We start from the raw sequence: 23727 nt of genomic DNA on the forward strand, positions 1-23727 counted from the left end.
AGGGTTGGATGAAAATCACTCCATCCCACATGAGAAAGGAGTAAAATTTCGTGAATTCATAGATTACCTTTGTCCCTGTTTCTCCGCCCCCAATTGATTTTGAGATATTTTTTATTGGGCTAAAAGATACTGTTTTTTGGGTTTAAAGACACTATTTTTGGGTTAACAATAGTTAGTTATAACATAATTTTACATGTTAAAAACAAAAATGTTATTACATCTTAAAAACGTTATACTAACAACTTAAAAAACATGATTTTTTGTTGATTATTAGACGCTCAATATCATTGTTATTATATATATATATATATATATATATATATATATATATATATATTAACAGGGCCCCCTTGAGAGTTTCAGGACGAGACTGCCTATCACGTCCCCGTCCCCACCCCTGAAATTAAAATGAGTGTTAACTTTACCCCCGCTCCCGCCCCTAGATTTTTTTAACAACTACCCCTCATATGGGATCGGGGTCCCACATAGTGGCGGAACCAGAAACTTTTGCAAAGGGTAACATAAAAAATTCCTGATAAAAGGTAATAAGATAAATTTTTAAAATTATGATTAATTAGATACAATAAACTAGCACAAAAATCTTACATTTTAAAGTTGACATCTTGGTTTACTCATTTTTCAAAAGCGTTGCATCACTCGTTCACTCGTAGCATCTATAAGTTTTTTTTTCTACACTACAAATCAAATCATCGTTTATAAAATCATTACGCATTTTATTACACAAGTTGATCTTTAAAAGCTTAATTGCGAAAAAACATATTTCAATGATTGCCTCAGTGACCGGTAGAAAAAACCAAAATACCAAGCTCATTTGTGTTGTATATGTCTTGTCTTGAAGCATGGGGCATGAGAAAGAAAACAATTTTCCTTTTTTCCCTTTGCTTTGTTGAAATATTATTAGTTTTGTATACACATTTGGGATACTCCCTTCATTTAGTGGCCCATTAATTATTTGGAAGTAGATTAGAATTTTGGGCTTTTTCTTTAAGATAAGAAAATCATTTAATTTAGCATATTTATTTAAGATAGAAGAACCATTTAATTTAGCAGTGCACTGTATGAATATAAAACTATAATAATCCAGAATTTTAGAGAAATTAAATATTATCCTACTTTTTTTCCTATATATCCTCCTACCTAATGAAATGGTGGCATGTGTAATATTTAATGCTCATTTAATAAGATTTAATGATATTTTAGGATACTAATAAAACACATGTCATCATTTAAATGAATAGGAAGGTAAGAAAATATTTAATTTCTCAGAATTTTAACATATGTCGGAAAAGAATGAGGGGTAGCATATCCTACCCCTACCAACTAATTAGTTCCTTTTTAACATAAACATACCTTAGATAGTAGTATAACTTTAATTAATTGATGTAGGCCTATCACATTGCTTTTAGTTAAGATTCAGAAAATAATTTAATTTGTACCAAGCAAGCATCGACACTGGTTGAAGAAGCTCTATATTCCACATTAACATAATTAGATTAACATATCATGGCCAATGAATCATCCTTTTACTACGACACACAAATTAAATAGACAAACTATCAACAATTCTTATATAGCCTACTGTGGTTCCCGATACTGCTAGATTTGATAGAATGGCTCGCCTTTGGTGATCACACTAAACAAAACTCTTTCAAAACTACGTCGCACACTTCTTCTAGTCATCTCTTTATTGGAACCCCTAAATTTTAAAATTTGGATCGATCGATGCCCAAGTTATATGGACATGAAGTGAAGTACCTATTTTATCCTTCAATTGATGGACGTGAAGCTACACTCTGCATATTCCTCCGGTACCGGAATGTTCAACTCCGAGCACACCAACTGAATTATGTCTTTAGTCACAGACCCAAACGACAACTTGTTTAGAGTCACAGAAATGGCAAACCTGTTGCTTATATCGCAATACGCCGTCGATCCACCCAACCCCGCATGCCCAAATCCGATCAGAATCCCATCTCTCGTGTATTCCCTCTTGAATCCAAGCCCAAATTTCCCATCTGGAAAAACCAATTTCTCATACTCACCAATCCCCAAAATTGAATCATGGATTTTCGCTTTTTGATTGCTGAAAATTTTATGAACCCCGTCAACATCGTCGCTGCAACTAGGGTTTTCAGGATTTATCGTACAATTGGATCCGGAACACTTTGGTTCCTTCTTTGGCTTTTTCTTTTTTCCACCTTTCTTTTTATCGGCAATTGCTATGGAAATAGATCCGGGAAGCTGAGGGTGGATTCCTAATGGTGGTTGCGATGAGGAGGAATGAGGCGGTGGGACAACACCGCCGTCGACAAGGGCGGCGTAGTAGCGGGCGAGTGCACGAGCTGAGCAGTGGCCGTTGGCGGCAGGTAATATCGCACGGCGGACATTGAGCGTATTGAATAACGGAACTAAACCGGAGAGGACATCGAGCTGGAATATGGAGGAAGAACTGGAACTAGAGAGAGAGGTCGGGCTTGAGATCGAGGTAGGGCTATCGATTTCTGCAAATCTATTCAGATCGTTTGTATCTAGGGTTAGTGTCGCAAGTCGTGATTCCACACCTGATTAATTACCATCATTATAAGAAACGATATGAACTAGGGTTTAGAGAGAATTGGGGAAATGGATTGAATTCATGCCTGGAGGGATTCCGATGTAAAGTTCGCCTTGAATGTTGAGCGGATTAATGAAAGCTTCTTGAAGGATATCTTGAAACTTTTTATTAGATGCATGCTGTAGATTCAAGGGAGAGAATCGAATCATTGAAGAAGAAGAAGAAGGTGAATCGAATGAATATATGTGATACAACCTCAATGATGCCACCACAAAGCCAACCATAAGATAGGTAATGATATTGCTGATCTTGACCAGGTTCTGATTCTGCTTCTGCCATGGCAATGCGTTTCAAGCATTCATCCCAATTGCATAACACCATTGGATTATCTTGCACAAGGCTGGCCAGAGCATTTTGCATTCCAGATGTATGATTCAGTACATGATGAACCTGAAAAGTGAATACAAAAAATAATTTGTTTATCTCTACAAGTAAGTGATTATAGCTGTTATGGTTACTAAGAATCACAAACTACTTTTATTGATTCTTTTCTGTTTGAACTGAAATCTGGCCAGATGTCTACAACATTATCCTCAAGTCCCACTTTCCTGCATCCATGTAATAGAAATAGAAGTACCAAAAAAGGAAAGAGAAATCCATAGTCAACTTAATTAAGTAATAACACAATATACCCTTTATCTACAAGCCAGTGTAACATTCCAGCTGTAACCCCCTTTGTTACTGAGAAAACAGGAAATAAGGTATCAGGTTGAACAGGAGAAGGATCATAATTTCCAAGTACCCCTGCAGCTGTATCAATTATCACTTCTCCATCTTTGTAGGCACAAACCTAACAGAAAATAACTAACAATCAGAGTATCAGTCAAATATTAATATTAATATTAATATTCAATGCATGCATACATACATATATAACAAAGAGACAAACATATATACCTGAATTCCAAGTATTTTATCCGCATTCCCGAGTTTAACTAATAAAGCCCTCAGTTTCTTTTCTACTTGAGAATTAACAGGGGTGTCACATATCCATTCTGCTTTATCTACTTTTTTCTCATGTGGGTCACTGAAAACAATTTACCCAATAAGAGAATGAGATAATAGAAACTGAATTTATTAATTATATTTAAAAAAAAATAAAAAAACAAACAAACCAGTCAAGAGCAGATTCAGCAAAGGGTCTAATGATTCTATAATAGCTAACACTCACATTCAATGCTGCAGAAAGCCCTGAAAAGTAAAACCATGTAAAATAATGCAATTTTTAATTATTGTATCATAATAAGGTAAAGTATTGAAGGATTTGTGAGACACCTGCAAGCAAATTAAGCACACGCAAGAACAATATAATTTCACCTGTAAAAGTATCAAGCTGGAGATAGCTTCATTAGTTTCTCCAAAAAGGATAAAATAAACAGACATGGAAAATAGCTAAAGTCTTAAAATTACCATGTGAATCATTTATAATCAAAGATGAAAGTGAACCCGACATAGACAAGTATTTATTAATACTTAATACCCAGACTTTATACAGGTAAAGTGGTTAAATGTATAACGATATAAGATCTGTTTATTTTTTAAAATGAATAAGCTGTCAGAATGAGACTAAATGATCATTTTACTCTTACATTCTAATAAACAGTTTTCATAATACTCATCGATTTTAACAATGTTCATCAATTTTAGAATGAATAAACCGTCATAATGAGACTAAATGACCAGATTTTTTTTTGGCTTAACACATTAAGTCATTTTGTACAGATTAAGTAAAAAAGAAACAACCATATATAGTTGTCCAAATTAAGTGCTTAACCCATTAAGCTCATAACTCCCTATATAAGAAAGGAATGTACGAACCTCAGCAGATGCCAGAAACATTTTTGCTACAGCATGTTTCATGGAGCTAGAAAGCAATTTTGTAAATCCAAAATCAAGTAGAATTGGATGATGTGGACTTGACTTGGTCACAAGGAAATTACCTGTAAAAACACAGCCACAAATTGCAAAATGTATTTGAAAAGAACAAAATGTTTAATAAAATATAAAAAATAGAAAAATTACCGGGATGCGGATCAGCATTGAAGAATCCATCAATAAAGATTTGATGTGCATACGCGCGTGTAATTTCTTCAACAATATTTTTCTTGTCAACACCAAGTTTATCTAATGAAGGGGAATCGTTCAGGCGTACACCATCCATGTACTCTAGAATGAGGACTCGTTCAGTTGACTGCAAGTAAGTACACCAAAAGTTATATAAGAACAACAACTGAAAAAACTTCATGAGGGAAAGGTATAAAAAGAATGAGCTAAATGCAAGAAATATTAATGAAGAGTATACATGAATAACTTCAGGCATCAGCACTTTAACACGGTGCTCAGGTTTTTTGTCCAAACAGTCTTTTTTACAGCAAAGATTACTGGAGACTTTTCTAGTATTTTCTACAAACATAACAAATCAATCATCAAGAAAACATAAACACGTATGAAGTTATGAACATGAGTAGATATTTGATTATAAATTATCACACCAGCTTCCCTGTTGAAGTCTAGTTCCTTGGGTGCTTCTTTACACCATTCATCTATAACTGGGTTGAAATTAAACTTTGGTTCTGCCCAAACTATCCACTCTACTACTGACTTAGCATTTTTCAAATCCTGTATAAAAGTATTATAGGTGATAGAAAGTTTGGTACTTTTATGTAAAAGACTAAAATGCCCATGGCTAGAGAATGAATAACCAACCTCCAAGATTATTGTCTTGATGCCTTCATGTTGAACTTTAACAACCACCTCTTTCCCATCACGTAGTGTTGCGCGATGAACTTGTGCTATCTGTATATAAATTAATTATTTATGAAACATCAGGTTATCATTAGGTTGATAATGTAATCAGGAGAAGGGTAATAAAGGTAATGATTTTTTTTTTTTTTGAAGGATCTTACTGATGCTGTTGCAAGGGGTTTCTCAACAAAAGTTGTAAATATATCATTTATTGATTTCCCCATCTCCTTCTGTATAGTTTTCTGAACCTGAGTAATGAGGTTTTTACATAATGTAATTATTTTGATTATGAAACAACTGTCAGGAATAAACAAGAATAAATCATAAAGACTGAGGTATTTAACATGTAAAGAGACAATATTTAATGTGTGTTAGGTAGATATAGTTTGGGCAATGGGCATACCTCTTTTAAGCAGCGAGGAGGAAGTGAGTCCTGTAACTGTTTCAGATGGCGTGGGTACGCACCAGGAAGCCCGTCCGCACGCACGGAGAAATATTGCCCCATTTTCACCCACAAACCTTCCAGCTCTATAATCAAATTAACAATACGTTTAGCATTTCGCTCATGAGCTTTCTCCCATAAACCTGCTCTTTCAGAGCTGTTTATCCATTTCTCCCTGTGCTTTAATGCCTTCAATACATATATAATTCCAGTGAAAAAGGTTTACCATTGATGTATATACATCTATGTGAAGAAGAAATGATATAGTTAGTGTACCTTATAGTCTAAGTAGATTAGAAGTGCCAATGAGAAAACTTTCATGCGTCTGATGTAGATGCTTCCCCAACCCATTGAACCAAACTTTTTGCTACAAGGTGTTGGATAAATTACATTTCTGGAGAATCGATAATTAAACACATTCGCTTAGAAGAATATAAGGATTAAGGATCACCTTAATGCATCCAATTGTCATCCCCAAAGAGTTGCAATCAGAATAGAAGCAGTGAACTGTTGCAAAACAAAAGAAGAAAACGCTGAAGATTTCATTGAAGGGAAAATTAATTTATGAACATTGTTAAGATAAGAACTATAGATTAACAGCCAACATCATTAACAAAGTTCTCAAAAGAAAACAGAAAACGCAATAATTAGATAGTTGCATTCCGAAAGCAATTCAAATTCCCTCAATTATGTCGCTAACTGTTGATACGTTCATTGGAATTGGATACACATTGACAATTCTATCATTTGTTATCGTAAATTTTTTGTTCACTTCACATAAATCACGAAACTGAATCTAATGAAGCCATGAAATCCTTGCAAAAAGGTTAAGAAGAATCCAAGGAAATTACCTGAAAGTAGAAAAATCGAAGCCAGGCAATGAACGTGCTCGTTTGCAAAAAAAAAAAAAAAAAAAAAAATGAAATCAGGGTTATTTGGTGATCATGGTTTTGGGAAATTTAAACGACTTTTGTACATTGAAATAATTTCGAGAGATGCAATATTTTTTGGATTATTCACAAAATGACACCTTTTTACATTTATCGACAAATTACCTGTTTTACAAAGTGGTTTTCTTTGTATACAGTATTTCATAATCAAATAAAACAAACAATTATTTGACTGAGGATTTAATTTTGTAAAAGTGTTTGTTTAAATTAAAAAAAATATAATTATAATAAAATGAGGAGAACCCGGCCCAGGGTGGTTAAGATTGGACCGGTTCTTAACTAGTTCAAGATGACTTCAACGTTAGGCCCAAGAACCGGTTTCAAACCGGTCTGATGAACGATAGCGTCCCATATTCCTCAAGTAGTCAAGTAGAAGACCTTTACAGTTTACACTTTACACCACTGTATATTTCCAAATTCCAAGCAAAACAAACGCCTCTCTCTCTCTCTCTCTCTCTCTCTCTCTCAAGTCATCCAATCTCTGCAAAATCTAGGGTTTGTGTTCATCTTCGAGTCCTTCTCATCCAACTTCATACTTTATTCATCCATGAAACCACCAAACATTTCCGAAATCCTGCTGTGTTTCTTTTAGTTTTTCTCTTATCTACGGTTTATGCTCGCTTAATATACACGACTTCTCGTTTCATCATCAATCGGTTTTTCTTTGGGCGATTTAACAGTTATGTTTAATACCTCTCTCACTCGATCATCATCATCGCTTTCATTGCTCGTGATTAAGCTTAGAAATCTCCGTTTGTTTGGCCCTGGGTTGAATCCTTTCGCTCCATACAACATGGCTAATCACTTCTCTCGCTAATTCTCTCTTTTCGCTGGTTTAGTTACTTCAAATCATGTAAAAAAATACGATTATCCGCGAATCGTGTCTTTTCAGTTTCTAGACACTGCTAGGGTTTCCTGTTTCAAGAAACTATTAAATTTAGTTTATTTGGCTGCAACGAAGTTCTTCAAATTCTGGTATATTCGAAAGATAATTGAAAGAAGCAACAATGATACAAGATCACTTATTGCGTTCGAATAGTAATCGGATTCGGAGGCACATCAAACGTTCCAACAGCTTGCGCTCCAATAGCCCTGGGGGTGATGATAGGGACGACAGAGGCTGGACAAATCTTCACGTCGGTGCTCGAAAAGGAGACCTTAAGGAGGTGAATACAGATATAAACTGTAAAAGTTTTTCTTTTTCTTCTTCTTCTTCTTCATGGTTTTTCTGTTTAAACTAATAGCAGCCATTAATACTGTCTCCAATATCTAGTTTCAAGTCCGGTATTGTCTGTTACATCAACAAATGCTAAAATAGAAAACAGACTGTTAACAAGAAAGTATGAGAGCACAATTAAGCTTCTTATTCTGTTAGTTTGAATGAACACTCATGTGTCTGTAGGTGATTATTTCAAGTTTTGGTATTTCTTGTTGCAGGTAAAAAGGCTCCTTGATGAAGGAATGGATGCAAATGTTGCTGCACTTGGCCCAAAATCTCATGGGCTCACCCCTCTCCATCTAGCTGCGAAGGGTGGTCACATAAAGGTCATGGATGAATTGCTTGATCGTGGTGCTAATATTGATGCTCGAACCAAAGGTGCTTGTGGCTGTAAGTATCGATCTTCTTATTCTCAACACAACTTTAGGCCCACTTTTGTCATTGGTCTGTGATTTAAGACTCAAGTCAATGGGTAAAAAATTGCAACTTTTTGTCCCATCCAAAAATAGCATTAATATCCTTTCTTGTAATTTTCTTGAACACATGGATTAGGGACTCCACTTCACACTGCTGCAAAAGAGAAGAACAGAAGAGCAATCAGATTTTTAATTGAAAATGGAGCATTCTTACCTGATAACATTGAGGATACCCGATTTAATCCGCCTCTTCATTACTGTCCTGGTCTTGAATGGGCATATGAGGAGATGAAGCGAGTTCAACAAGAAAGTAGCTCATCATCAGGTGAGGGTTCTTATAGTTCTTAGAACTTAAGAGTTAAGACCCTTTCCACTTCTGTTGTGTTTATTTGGATATTTGCGAATTTAAAGTATGTATTTATGTATGTGTGTTTGTCAGTGGTATTATTTGTACGGGGATTTAGGATTTGTGACATTGTTATCTTTTGGCTTTGTGTCTTTGTATGGATAAATGTGGTTGAACATGAATTTCAATAAATAAGTTGTATGCTATTATTAATGTTGTTGCGTTTGTCTAGTGACCAACTCCCTGTTTGAACTATTGTAAGAGCATTTCCAGGCTTATTCAAGAACATATATACACTCAAGAATAATTTTTTTTCTTTTAGATTTATCAAAAATGCTATAAAATTCAATAATCCATAACATAAACTAAACAACCGGAAAGATGATTATCTTAATTACAAGAGTAAATTACATGTTTGGTTTCCAATGTTTAGGTTTCACAACACCTTTGGTCCAACTATCTACATTGTTGCAACATTGGTCCTTATGTGAAACTATATTAGCAAAGGTTAATCCCTTGAACTAACGGCCGTTAGTTTTCTTTCATCAAGAACCCTCATGTGCCATGCACATGATAGTATTTTGGTACTTTTGCCAATGGTCTCTCTATTTCTTCTACCGTTGTGAGTACATCAACACTCGGTCATCTGTCACCATTGAACCCTAAACGATAATTGAGTTAAATTAAGTAGACAATGTATGCAAAATGTGTATGAGAAGTAAATGCTATCATGTTGATGTCAAATATATGTGATGTATTATGTTCTTCTCATTTGCTTGTTAGTTCTTAGGCTATGATTTTATAGGGTTTCGGTTCTAAACATTGATTCTATGTTGTTTCCTTTTGATTCATAGTTCTTAACTTTTTATTGTATGTTGTTTACTTTGATTGTCATTTATTAGGTATGAATTTCTATTATTCCCTAAACCAGGCTATGCCAACATCTTCATGATAAAGATGCATTATGTGGGTTCTTCACCCTTAGAAGAATGTTCATTAAGGGTGAAGTTGACTGCTTCGATGTGATTGACATGTATGATTTTACCATGTTAGATGTTTATACCATGATGAGGAAACTAAAGTATGATGAAGTTGTCATCATTTGTCACCATTTCTTGATGCCCATAATTGATATGAGCAATGGCCTAATAACCCTAGAGGACGATGAATACATCATTTTTATGTTTCACTTTGTTACATACAAGGAAATTAAAACTTACACAAAACATGACATTTCCTATGAGTATGGAGTACTAGACTGAAAACTACCTTAATGATGGCTTATTTGATGAAGATTAAGGGGGTGTTTGGGATAGCTTTTAAAACCAAAAAGTCCTTTTTAGAAAAGAACTTTTTGATTCATATCTTTTTCCAAAAGATGGTTTTAAAATGTGTTTGTTTAAAATTTTGAGGGGGGAAAGGGAAAAAAGGCAAAAGTTGCCAAAAGTCACACATGCGTGACTTCTTAAAAGGCTCCTTTTTCTTCTTCTCAAAAAGCTATTTTAAAAGATCTTTTTCAATTGTCAAACAACTTTTTAAACTTTTGACTTTTTGGAAAAGCCAAAAGTTTCAAAAGTCATTTTAAAAGCAAAGTCAAACACCCTCTAAGTACATATTGATTAAGAGGCTGACAATTTCTTTGCTTTTGTGGCCTTTGAAGGAGTATAGGTTGTGAAAGATGCTGACAAATGCCACAATATTGTTGTCTATGAAGGAGGACATGTTGATCAAACTAATGAGCGTTAGTCAAAGGGACTAAGAGGACATGTTGATCAAACTAATGAGTGTTAGTCAAAGGGACTAACATTGCTATAGTTTGAAATAGGGATCAATGTTGCAACAATGCAAATAGTTAGACCAAAGGTGTTATGAAACCTAAACGTTATTCCTAAAATAAGTACATAAAAATTATAATAAAACAAATTAACCATAAGATTTATCCTTGGTTGATCTAACCCTAAAACTCATTCATCTCTTTAGCCACCGTGTTGCCATTATCTCCACCCTGCCGCCCCCACCATCTCCGGCTACCACGACCACTACCTGAATTTGTTGCTCAAGTAACTATGGTTGTTCACTATTTGGATACAACCTAATTGTCCAATTAGACAATTTAGATTGGACTATTTGGTTTGAATATTAGGAATTTTGGATTGATTTTCAACAAAACCGAATTATTATTTTGGATTTCGGATTAGTTTTGGTTTATAAAATAAGAACTAAATAGTCCAAAAAAACCGAATAACAATTTATTGATTATTTATTTTTCATATATCTATAATTATTTATTAATTTTATCATTTATTTTTTCAAATAAATTCAAAAAGTATCATCTAATAAAAACATTAATATGTATTTTCTTTCAAACGTTTTTTATCTATTAAATATTAAACTATAATATACATTCTTAGTAGTTGTTTATAAATTTTAAATCACAACGAAATAATTTTTTTTGCTTCTTCTGTAAAAATTAAATAATATCATAATTATATATCGTTTTAAAATTTTCTGGATTTTGAAAACCAAATTATAAAAACCGATCCAACTGAATTGTAATTGAATTGGATTGGATCGGATTTAAATTTAGTTTGAACTATTTGGATCAATATTATGAAAACCGAAATTATTTTGGATTTACCTAATTGGATCGGATTGGACCGTCCATCCAAACGAATACCCCCTACAAATAACCAACCACTAGCCACTACCACCTTCGATCAATGATTTTGAAGGGTTTTAGAGTTCAATTAACCTGTCCCAAGAAATGAGAAGGGTTTTAGAGTTCGGTTTCTAGGGATGAACACCCATACATAAAATGATCTTCATTGAAGATGGTCGTTAGTTAGGTTAGAGAAGAGAGAGAAGGAGGGAGAGAAAGATGTGGGGTTTTAAGTGGCAGACCATTCTGACGTTTTCCATATTTCATCCTTGATGTTTTACCGACGATCATCTAGTGGCCCCTGTTGAGGGGAGGAAGATGAAGGTGGGCAATGGTTGGTAGTGTTTGTCTTCAACGCCTTCAAGTCGGTAATTAGGGGTAGATGGTGGTTTTTGTCTTCAACGTTGATGATGATGGAAGGGGGCCATAGAGTAGTCTTCACTTGATGCAAAATGGGATGCAAGGAATGAAAAGTAGGACTAAACATGGGTCGGTTATGGGGTAAAACCGAACCCAAACCGACAAGTTTTGGGTTTTAAAACTCATTGGGTTCGGTTTTCGGTTTCATGGTTCGTTTTTCAGGTTCAACCCATGGGTTGATGGTTTTGGGTTTAAACCTATTTTCCAGCAATTCTAAATAAAATAAAACAAATTTAGTGTGTCATTGTCTTCTTTGCTTCAAGACTCAAGAGTATGTAAACAGGAGAAGGGAGCCTTTATCTTCCTTGTCCTCCAGATGTAGTCATGCTTGTGCCTATGAGAGGTTAGGTCGAAAGAGTGATGATAGGAGCATTAGTGAACAAAGGGGTTAGGGGTTTGAAACTTTTCTATATTTATTGTTTTAATAAAACATATAACATTCATTGAAAATATATTAAATGATTAATAATATGTATACAAGGTCGGTGTAACGACCCAAAAATCACGACTAAAAATTTCTTTTAAAACATTACTAAATTCATATTTATAAAAACCGTATCATAAGTCATAACATAATTTCTCGAGTATTAAATCAAAACATAACATCATTATCAGAGTCAAACGTTCCCAGGCTAACTGACTATGGTGTGTGCACTGCAATCTTCCCGAGCTCCTCTTTTGAAAACCGAGTACCTGAAACCAAAACTGAAAACCGTAAGCACGAAGCTTAGTGAGCTCCCCCAATCTACCACATACCACACAATAACATATAAAGCACATACTGGGCCTTGCCCACTGCATCGGACCGGAGTCTGGGCTAACTGGGGCCTTGCCCCCTACATTGGACCGAAGTCCGAAGCTGACTGGGACCTTGTCCCCTACATCGGAACGAAGTCCGAAGCTGACTGGGACCTTGTCCCCTACATCGAACCGAAGTCGGAAGCTGACTGGGACCTTGTCCCCTACATCGGACCGAAGTCCGAAGCTGACTGGGACCTTGTCCCCTACATCGGACCGAAGTCCGAAGCTGACTGAACATAGCATGAACATATCCACTAGCATGAACACACATATAGTACATCGGGCCGTAGCCCGGCTCACATAACACATAAATCCTGTCTGAGCCACGAAGGCATCAGACCTGCTAACTACTGCATCGGACCGAAGTCCAGAAACTACGGCTAACTGAACGGGCCGACATTGTGGCCTTAGACCCGTTCCTACTGGAAGGAAACTCACCTGAGATTGCTGAACTGATGCTGATAATCCTTTGACTGCTACTTGACCTCCGACTCCAAACAGCTGCTCCACTAGCTCCTCGAGCTACCAATGCCAAGATAACACTTAGTCCAACTGACCTCCAAAAGGTCAACTAGGCCAACTCTAGTCAAGGTCAAAATCCTGGTCAAAGTCAACCTTCCAGGTCAACCCTACTTGCCGAGTCCACCTAATAACTCGCCGAGTTCATATGCTCAGGGTCCTTCTATTTGCGACTCGACTCGCCGAGTCAGTCCATGACTCGCCGAGTCAACTATTCCCGAGTCCTGACCTGTCCAACTCGTTGAGTCTCCACCCGACTCGCTGATTCGAGTTTCAAATCGAAGGGTTTGGGGTTTTCGCGACCTGACTCATCGAGTCCAAGAATAGACTCGCCGAGCCCAAGGCAATCTTCATCCAACTCGTCGAGTTGTTCATCCAACTCGCCGAGTTCATGCCTGACTTCATCCGACTCGACGAGCTGTTCATCCCACTCGTCGAGTTCCTCCTCATCTTCAAGCTACTCGCCGAGTCCACTCGAAGGACTCGCCGAGTCTATCCAGTCCTTAATCCATGCAGTGGCTTTTCGAGCCAAACAGGGCTTCCAACTCATAGATCCATACTTCTAAGGCCTATCCCCCACGTAAAGTGGCAAACTTTACATGTAGATCAAGAGATCTAGGCTCAAAACACATTCAAACTAGGGTTTATGGCAAACATACTTCTTCAACATACCAAGGGCTGATACTTTAGGGGATTCTAGACCAAAACAAGCATGGATCTGAGGTAGCAACCTCAGATCTGGACCTCTAACTCGAAATGGTTACTTATCATGCCAAAAATGTCCAAAACCCACACATAAGAATAGATCTAGGTGCAAAGGGACTCCAAGCAACAGCTTATTACCTCCAATTGGTCTGAAATGTCTTCTCAATCCCGAATCTATAGTCCCTTCTTGCACCTCCAAGGCCTTTCTTCCTTCTCCAAGCTTTAGTGCACTCTTCAAGGCAAGATCTAGCTTAAAAATGGATATGGTGGCTAGGGTTTGGTGTTCTGGGGTGGAGAGGCAGTAAAGGAACCCTAGGGAGGAGAATGAGACGCTTAAATAGGGTACCAAGTCCCGAAATTAGGGTTTCCAAACCTAGACCTGACTCGCCGACTCGCCGAGTCGGTCACTTGCTTTACACCCGGATCCCGCTCCGACTCGCCGAGTTCCTCCCTGGACTCGACGAGTCAACCCTCTTCAACTTAGGGTTTTTCCTTTCCTTTCTTGACCTTTCTGATTTCGGGTGTTACAACTCTCCCCCACTTAAACTAAACTTCGTCCTCGAAGTTTGCTATGGCCAACTGTCCTGCGAACTGCCTCCAACTCTCTATCTGGGAAGCTAACACCCTTTTGTCCATCACTCCAGCCACTCACAGTGCCGGTCACTACTCTAGGTACATACTGAATCCTTCTCTTTTCCATAATTTCCTCAACGTTACTTCCTCCGACTGAAAATCCTGTTGCCCCTCATCTGCCTACCGGATGCACTAAGACTACCCAGGTCTAACTAATCTGCCGATATCTGAGTTACCGGACTCCCACCGGTCACTACACTCCATCGCAATCTCCTAGTCACTCCCAGCGACTCCGCAAGATTCCTTGACTATTTATAACTGTTCTGTCCACTCTGCTACTCATACTGAAACGATGCTGCTGGAACCAGCTTGCTTATCTCTCATCTGATTACTCGACTCCTACTAACTCGAGCCTTCCATCCTTAAGGAAAAACCGCCTGCCTAGCTATCCTTACAAATCACTTATACTTGGAAGAAGGCTCCACTGATCCTGTTGAGAGGGACTTGCCATTACCAAATCAACCAACTATACTAACACTGACCCTCACACTGCAACTATCCGCAGCACGGAACTGCCTGAAACACTGAACTGACTGAAACACTGAGCTGCCTGAAACACTGAACTGACTGAAACACTGAACTGACTGAAACACTGAGTTCCTACTCAACTGTGGAGTCAAAGGACTCCCCACTTAGTCGCTCCCACGACTTCTGAACGAAATCTTTCTCTGGAACTAGTTTCCACTAGTTATCCTGTCACTGTGGCTCTAACATCCTTCCGATCCAACCGATCGGGTCCACTACTACTCTGATCTCATAACTGAAATACTTGGAAATCCAAAATCTAACCCATGGATTCCCATATCCTCACTGCTGCACCCAAACGGGTGGGAACTACTGCTTTCCCGCGCCCAACAACGCGCTCATGCTACCTACCAATCTGATAAAGGCCACGGCTACACCCGCGGACTTACAACTCTCTAATACTATATGGCTGCTAATGAATGCTACGGCTACCCCCGCAGACTTACAACACCACTACTACTACCTGACTGCTAGTGAAGGCTACGGCTACCCCCGCAGACTTACAACACTACTACTACTATCTGACTGCTAGTGAATGCTACGGCTACCCCCGCAAACTTACAACACTACTACTACTACTATCTGACTGCTAGTGAATGCTACGGCTACCCCCGCAGACTTACAACACTAATACTACTACCCGACTGCTAGTGAATGCTACGGCTACCCCCGCAGACTTACAACACTACTACTACTACTATCTGACTGCTAGTGAATGCTACGGCTACCCCCGCAGACTTACAACACTACTACTACTACTATCTGACTGCTAGTGAATGCTACGGCTACCCCCGCAGACTTACAACACTACTACTACTACCTGAATGCTAGTGAATGCTACGGCTACCCCCGCAGACTTACAACACTACTACTACTACTATCTGACTGCTAGTAAATGCTACGGCTACCCCCGCAGACTTACAACACTACTACTATCCCGAGGACATCCTGACTGTCCCTAGTCCCGCTAGTAATTCTTCATCCTGATTCCTCAAAACCAGCCCTCAGTCTTTGAATACTGCATCATCCTCGACATCTTATATCCTTGATATACTTAGCGCTTCGTCGAGGAACTCTTCGGTTTGGTTCCCAAACCAACCGTCTATTAATCCGGATACAAGAAGCTATTGTTGGGAAGTTTCCAAACTCCCAATTCCTGAATTTACACAATCCTGCATGCTAACTCTGCCACTAGCTACTAATACGTAGGCATCTCTTGCTAACCGTTCTCAGGATCCTCATTCCGACTCACTTGAGCCTCTACAGGTGGTCCTCCAATCCTGGATTCTCCACCAGCTTCTAACCATCTCGATTACATGAACTAACTGCTGGGAAGGTCCTCGAACTTCCAGTTCTGAACCCCTCGATCCATCGATCACTGTGCTACTATCATTCCCTCTCAGAGGGCGCACACTCATTCTGAGTCTACGTGGCTCTTATCCTTGTATACTCAGAGGGTTCTCCCCCACTTGGATTCGACTAGATCCTTACTGCTCACTGGTCGAAAGGATTTCCAACCTTCCTTCCATTAAAAGGGCGATATGCTGTCCGCCGACGTTTACCCTTGCTAGCGCTCCAACTAACTCTTACCAGATCCGCACCCTTCCTGCTATCTGACTGAGCACCCTTCGATCCTTAACTGTATTTGCTTTAGGGACTACATCCCGAGAATCTGCGTTTGGGGTGCACATCCCCAACCCACTTCCTTACTGAACGCTAGCTACTCCACTAAAAACTTTGGCTTATCACTACTGAAAATATAACTGATCATTGCCCGACTAACGCCTTTCGCAAGTAGTAAGGCACTACTGCATCTTACACATACATGCTGCAGTTACTGCATCTGAAGTAACCTGATCTGGAGGGAACGACCTCCAATTCACCATTCTAATTCCAAGGTATGCAGATGGCATAAAACTCAACCACAAGCAGGTAATACAATACCCCAATACTTAAGCTTATTGATAACAATGCAACAACATAACAATAATATCACAATAATAGATGACAGAAAAGCAAAAGATACATACCTCCATCACTCAGTGCTGCTCAAATCCCTGCTGAAATCTACCGAAAACTCGGCTCCGAGCCGTAGGCACCCTTGCCCGGCCCTGATGTCCACTGGTGGCTCTCGAAGTCCCAGGGGCAGGAGCTGGCACCTGCCCTGCTGAATACAAACTCGGACAATAGGCCTTCTTGTGGCCCCTCTGACTGCAATGGAAACATAACAGATCAAGTCCCTGGGCGATGGTAACAACACAGTCTCTGCTAAAATGACCAATCTGGCCGCACTTGAAACATCCAACATCGCCACGACTTTTACGCCTGCACACACCCATGTGCGTCCTTCCGCACTTCCCGCATCGACTACGGTTCTGATAGTTCCTCTTCCTCAAATCCGAACCCTTGAGCCTTTTACCCGAACCTGTGGCTACCTGAGTCTCATCCGTTTTCCTCTTCCTTTCCGACTCCCTGCCCGATGGCTGAACAACAACTATTTGATCCTGGAGCCTCTCGATCAATCTATCAGTGATCCTCACGACCATATCGGGCAGATCCTCGCGAATGGCTCGCGTAACCTCCTCAACTATCCAATCATGCAAAGGTCTCTCTTGGAGACAAGGTGCCCCACTCACTCCTGTCCCCTGATGGCAGAAACTAGAAATGGGATCTCCCTCCCTGATGGATCCCTGAACTCCATAAGATTCGGGACCTAGACGAGCCCCAATCTGTCCTGAAACTATCCCGGCCTTAAAGGCCTCAAGATGACGGTCCATGAGCTCCACAATGGCCTCTCTAACCGAACCGAAAATCACTGGAGTCTGATCAATGATGTTGCGCGTGATCTCTGCGGAAATGAAATCCCTCATCTGATCATCAAGCTGCCCGGTCTAAAGCCCGAGCCAGATCCCTCCTCGACGCCTGAACTGCTAACTGGTAGCTCGCGCAATGTCACCATGCTGAAAATATAACAATTCCTGATCAATTTACACACTACTGCTGAGGGATTTCTCACTCCACCAACCCTGGTTTCGTCTTGGCCCCTCTTGAATCGAGTACAGATCCTCTGCTTTCAGTAGTATGAGCCCCTAATACCTTCCACATATATCCGTACTTTCCTCAAGAGTTACCTCAACTCCACCAAATCACTTCTACTAATACTGATCTCTACTACTCTCATCCTAGGCTTGCCCTAGGGAACTTCTGACTCCACCTAAAACCAGTCCTCAGCTACTGAAGGTCTCCTTGGGATGCCAAATAGCCACCACCTGAACACCATCACATGTAATGAGGCTCGGATAATCCTTCGAGTAAAAGTCTCGTCCCTACAACGGTTGGACTCAGACAAGAGCTGCGCCGTAGGGCCAAATCCAACACTCTGAGATTATTCAACCCTGATCACATGTGATGTGACGTATTCACCTAATAGCTAACTCCCATCACTCAGAGTCCCACAAAGCACAAAGCAAGCAACATTCGGATAAAGGAAACATACTCAGGCAAAACTATTCTCATAACAAGAAACTGCACTAGCATACAATGCTAAGCTCACACTATCAGGCATAACCTACGCAAGCTATCCTACTACTGTCTACTCAATACTAGCATGCAATTCTCCTCAAGCTAGAACACATAAAGCAGGCACATAAGGCATCATCCTAGATCCTTAGTCCTATTCTAGCATGTTGTTCTACTGAAGCTGAAACTGATTGCATGCACCACACCTTTATCTTGTTTAAGAATTCTTTTCTTTCTAAGTGCTTTTTAAAATTCCATTTGAAAACGTTTTTCCTTTTTGAAAATCTTTTTATCTTTCCCTTAGTTTGAGTCCAGATACACCCGGTGGTGCATCCGAATCCCTCAAACCAAGGCTCTGATACCAACTTGTAACGACCCAAAAATCACGACTAAAAATTTCTTTTAAAACATTACTAAATTCATATTTATAAAAACCGTATCATAAGTCATAACATAATTTCTCGAGTATTAAATCAAAACATAACATCATTATCAGAGTCAAACGTTCCCAGGCTAACTGACTATGGTGTGTGCACTGCAATCTTCCCGAGCTCCTCTTTTGAAAACCGAGTACCTGAAACCAAAACTGAAAACCGTAAGCACGAAGCTTAGTGAGCTCCCCCAATCTACCACATACCACACAATAACATATAAAGCACATACTGGGCCTTGCCCACTGCATCGGACCGGAGTCCGGGCTAACTGGGGCCTTGCCCCCTACATCGGACTGAAGTCCGAAGCTGACTGAACATAGCATGAACATATCCACTAGCATGAACACACATATAGTACATCGGGCCGTAGCCCGGCTCACATAACACATAAATCCTGTCTGAGCCACGAAGGCATCAGACCTGCTAACTACTGCATCGGACCGAAGTCCAGAAACTACGGCTAACTGAACGGGCCGACATTGTGGCCTTAGACCCGTTCCTACTGGAAGGAAACTCACCTGAGATTGCTGAACTGATGCTGATAATCCTTTGACTGCTACTTGACCTCCGACTCCAAACAGCTGCTCCACTAGCTCCTCGAGCTACCAATGCCAAGATAACACTTAGTCCAACTGACCTCCAAAAGGTCAACTAGGCCAACTCTAGTCAAGGTCAAAATCCTGGTCAAAGTCAACCTTCCAGGTCAACCCTACTTGCCGAGTCCACCTAATAACTCGCTGAGTTCATATGCTCAGGGTCCTTCTATTTGCGACTCGACTCGCCGAGTCAGTCCATGACTCGCCGAGTCAACTATTCCCGAGTCCTGACCTGTCCAACTCGTTGAGTCTCCACCCGACTCGCTGATTCGAGTTTCAAATCGAAGGGTTTGGGGTTTTCGCGACCTGACTCGTCGAGTCCAAGAATAGACTCGCCGAGCCCAAGGCAATCTTCATCCAACTCGTCGAGTTGTTCATCCAACTCGCCGAGTTCATGCCTAACTTCATCCGACTCGACGAGCTGTTCATCCCACTCGTCGAGTTCCTCCTCATCTTCAAGCTACTCGCCGAGTCCACTCGAAGGACTCGCCGAGTCTATCCAGTCCTTAATCCATGCAATGGCTTTTCGAGCCAAACAGGGCTTCCAACTCATAGATCCATACTTCTAAGGCCTATCCCCCACGTAAAGTGGCAAACTTTACATGTAGATCAAGAGATCTAGGCTCAAAACACATTCAAACTAGGGTTTATGGCAAACATACTTCTTCAACATACCAAGGGCTGATACTTTAAGGGATTCTAGACCAAAACAAGCATGGATCTGAGGTAGCAACCTCAGATCTGGACCTCTAACTCGAAATGGTTACTTATCATGCCAAAAATATCCAAAACCCACACATAAGAATAGATCTAGGTGCAAAGGGAGTCCAAGCAACAGCTTATTACCTCCAATTGGTTTGAAATGTCTTCTCAATCCCGAATCTACAGTCCCTTCTTGCACCTCCAAGGCCTTTCTTCCTTCTCCAAGCTTTAGTGCACTCTTCAAGGCAAGATCTAGCTCAAAAACGGATATGGTGGCTAGGGTTTGGTGTTCTGGGGTGGAGAGGCAGTAAAGGAACCCTAGGGAGGAGAATGAGACGCTTAAATAGGGTACCAAGTCCCGAAATTAGGGTTTCCAAACCTAGACCTGACTCGCCGACTCGCCGAGTCGGTCACTTGCTTTACATCCGGTTCCCGCTCCGACTCGCCGAGTTCCTCCCTGGACTCGACGAGTCAACCCTCTTCAACTTAGGGTTTTTCCTTTCCTTTCTTGACCTTTCTGATTTCGGGTGTTACAGTCGGCTTCTTTCGGTTTTAAAACCATTGGGTTGGTTTATTTTAAGCCCAAAATTGAACACAAACCGAATTTTTCGGTTTTGAAAATCTAAACCCAAAACCAACCGTTTGGTTCGGTTTTCGGTTTTTTGGTTTTCAATTTCAGTTTATTGGTTTTTGTCGGTTTTTCGGTTTTGCTCATCCTAAGGAAAGAAGATTTGGGTAGGACGGGGGTGAGGGTTAGGGTATGGTGGGGTGGGATGGGGTTTAAGTTTAATTTTTTTAATTGCTTTTATTACTTTAAATATGAAAAAAAGTCTAAATTAAATTAAACAAGGTGGTATTGACAACTCACCCAGTTAAAAAACCAATCACACAAAAAATGAAATCATATAGACCAAGTGTGTAGACTTCTTCATAAATCTAGCCTGATTTGGCAAACCACATTACCAATCGTGTAATTTTATGCCTTCTACCCATTTAATCACCTTAAATATTACTATCATTTCTCACAACTCTCTCTCAATTTCTCTCAAAATGGCTTCAAACAACTCTTAAAACAACCAAAATGCTTCAAACACTACCACTCCTAACATTTTTGCCAATGGTTCTATCTTTTATGTGAAGAAGCATTAACATTTAACAATCAATGATATAGTTAGTACTTACTACCTTATAGTCTAAAGTAGATTAGAAGTGTCAATGAGAAAACTTTCATGCGTCTAATATAGATGCTTACCCAACCCATTGAACCAAACTTTGCTACATAGCGTTTGATAAATTACATTTTTGGAGAATCGATCATCAAATACATTTGCTTAGAAGAATATAAGGATTAACGATCACCTTAATGCATCCAATTGTCATCCCCAAGAGTTGCAATCAGAATAGAAACATTGAACTGTTTGAAAACAAAAGAATAAAATGTTGAAGATTCTAATAAAGGGCAAATTAATGTGTGAACTTTGTTAAGATAAGAACTATTGATTAACAGCCAACCTCATAAACAAAGTTCTCAATAAAAAACAGAAAAAGTTGGAGGCATGGGATGTCACCACACCCATTAGGATTAGAAGCCAGCTTGCCGCAACTATTGGGCAGAAAAACATACTACATGGCTCATTGGTTCTCACACTTTTGCCTTCTTGTTCTATGTTCTAAAGGATGATTGAACAAAATTTCCTTTTTGGGCGTAAGCTTTTGTTTGATAAACAAGATTGTGTGACCAGGTAACAAAAGCTGGTATACAGATAATGTCATCAAAATCATGTGTTAACATTCCAGATTTGATTCCTGATAAGCTATCGAATATCCCTCAAAATCCTAGGGTTCTTCCAAGACAATATCTCATATGGTTATCTTTGTGGAAAAACCAAAAGTCTAATAAATGGCTCTTCATTCACAACTAAACATCATTCCAATGTGCAACACACAATACATTAGGAATAAACAGAAATAAGATAGAATATATAATAAGATATAAAATAATTGATAGTTGCATCTACCCGAATAAATTCCAAGATGCTGGTACGACAATATTGGTTTTAAAGAACCATGACAATGATGTTCTAAGATATGTGTCTGTTATGAAAAGAAACTAAAAAAGATAAACATGCGAACAATTCATCACTCGTGTATGATATCAACATTCAAACAATCAAAGAAGAAATACCACATGTTTGCATAAAGACACCCACCCTTTCCATTTTTATCTTCAACAACATATCTCCCGTCATATAGTGAGCGATGGTTAGCAGAGTCTGTGTTGCTACGAAAGAAGACATATTCTTCACATGTCTTTTTAGGTGACACCCATTTCATTTGGTCAAGATCTATTTCAAGAATCGTGTATGGATGTTTAGATAACTGATCTATCACATAAAGATTTTCACCAGACGTCACAAATTCCATAAATCTGGAATCTAGGTTCAGAATATTCTTGGTTTCGAGTAACACCAATTTAGGCTCAGGATAGAGTTTCATTTCACATATCCCCGTGGCATGTAAGGTATATATCTTCCCTTTGAAAGCAACTAAATCATCAATGCTGAAAGGGGAGGATACACAAGTCCATTCTCGCTTTCCTGCTATGGAAACAAATATTTTCCAAAAAAAAAACATCCGGTAAACACAAGAAACACCCACTCGGATATTGAAGGTGAAAACACAAGGATACCCTTGGCATCTCGATGGCAACAAAAGTATTCATCGGGCACATCAGGGAAATGAAGTTCATGCCTTGTGATAAGATTCACAAGCCAGAAGTCTTTGGTTTCCACACCCGACAAAATCAAGTAACCACATGTTACTCCAATACACGACCTCTTAGCAGAATGAGGAACAATGGTTTTCATCTTTCTTCCTTGAGAGTCCTTTAGGTAGTATTGTTTCTCATTAGCATCGGTGGTAGAGTTAGATATAGATATGGGCATGGGTGGTATGGACACCATAAAACTGTTCCTGTTAGAGACTGCAAATGATCTCCATGAATTGCAAACTCCACTAAATGCAATGAAATCAACGAATTCAAGCTTCATCATAACTAAGAAAAGTATATCATGATTAAGATCTGACCAAGATCCCACACCACCATTTATTATAATCCTGCTACGTGCCTCGTCATACTTCTTTTTTCTAAGCATACTCCTTGTCTTCCCCATTCCTTTAATTCCTACACTTCCAGAAAAGAGATCGATAAACATTCAAGACAACTTCCACATGACATAAGATACATGAGTTATAGACGTATAAAAATTAAAAACACATACATATAGAGTTAACGTTTAGAATTGATGGAATTAAAATTACACATCGTTGAGAAATAATATAATGCACCTGTTTGATACCAATCGAGCAATGGAAGAAGTTAGCGAGGGAGAGGGTTTAAGAACAGTAGAACCTACGACGCTTTCTTGGACCTCGTACCCTATTCCATTAACACATTATTT

General features: G+C 39.2%; 3 protein-coding genes across 3 annotated transcripts; 1 reads left to right on the top strand and 2 right to left on the bottom strand.

Annotated features, from left to right (window-relative positions):
* Positions 1 to 1474: 1474 nt before the first annotated feature.
* On the bottom strand, positions 1475 to 6368 carry LOC122194417 (uncharacterized). The gene is made up of 17 exons (XM_023895334.3): positions 6331 to 6368; positions 6099 to 6216; positions 5784 to 6011; positions 5542 to 5628; positions 5342 to 5431; positions 5128 to 5254; positions 4938 to 5038; positions 4658 to 4826; positions 4454 to 4575; positions 3911 to 3968; positions 3751 to 3826; positions 3533 to 3662; positions 3268 to 3425; positions 3111 to 3183; positions 2831 to 3025; positions 2661 to 2754; positions 1475 to 2582 (listed from the first exon to the last, which is right to left on the bottom strand). The coding sequence occupies exons 1-17, from the start codon at positions 6366 to 6368 to the stop codon at positions 1789 to 1791; spliced, it is 2658 nt and encodes an 885-aa protein (XP_023751102.3). The 3' UTR covers positions 1475 to 1788.
* A 796-nt stretch (positions 6369 to 7164) lies between these two features.
* Positions 7165 to 8966, top strand: LOC111899348 (phytochrome-interacting ankyrin-repeat protein 2). The gene is made up of 3 exons (XM_023895197.3): positions 7165 to 7938; positions 8210 to 8381; positions 8544 to 8966. The coding sequence occupies exons 1-3, from the start codon at positions 7780 to 7782 to the stop codon at positions 8753 to 8755; spliced, it is 543 nt and encodes a 180-aa protein (XP_023750965.1). The 5' UTR covers positions 7165 to 7779; the 3' UTR covers positions 8756 to 8966.
* Positions 8967 to 22405: 13439 nt separating this feature from the next.
* LOC111899482 (uncharacterized) lies at positions 22406 to 23439 on the bottom strand. Its single transcript, XM_023895329.1, has 2 exons — positions 22956 to 23439; positions 22406 to 22863 (listed from the first exon to the last, which is right to left on the bottom strand). The coding sequence occupies exons 1-2, from the start codon at positions 23437 to 23439 to the stop codon at positions 22406 to 22408; spliced, it is 942 nt and encodes a 313-aa protein (XP_023751097.1).
* Positions 23440 to 23727: the final 288 nt, after the last annotated feature.

Source organism: Lactuca sativa, chromosome 6 (assembly GCF_002870075.4).
Source record: "Lactuca sativa cultivar Salinas chromosome 6, Lsat_Salinas_v11, whole genome shotgun sequence".
NCBI lineage: Eukaryota > Viridiplantae > Streptophyta > Magnoliopsida > Asterales > Asteraceae > Lactuca > Lactuca sativa.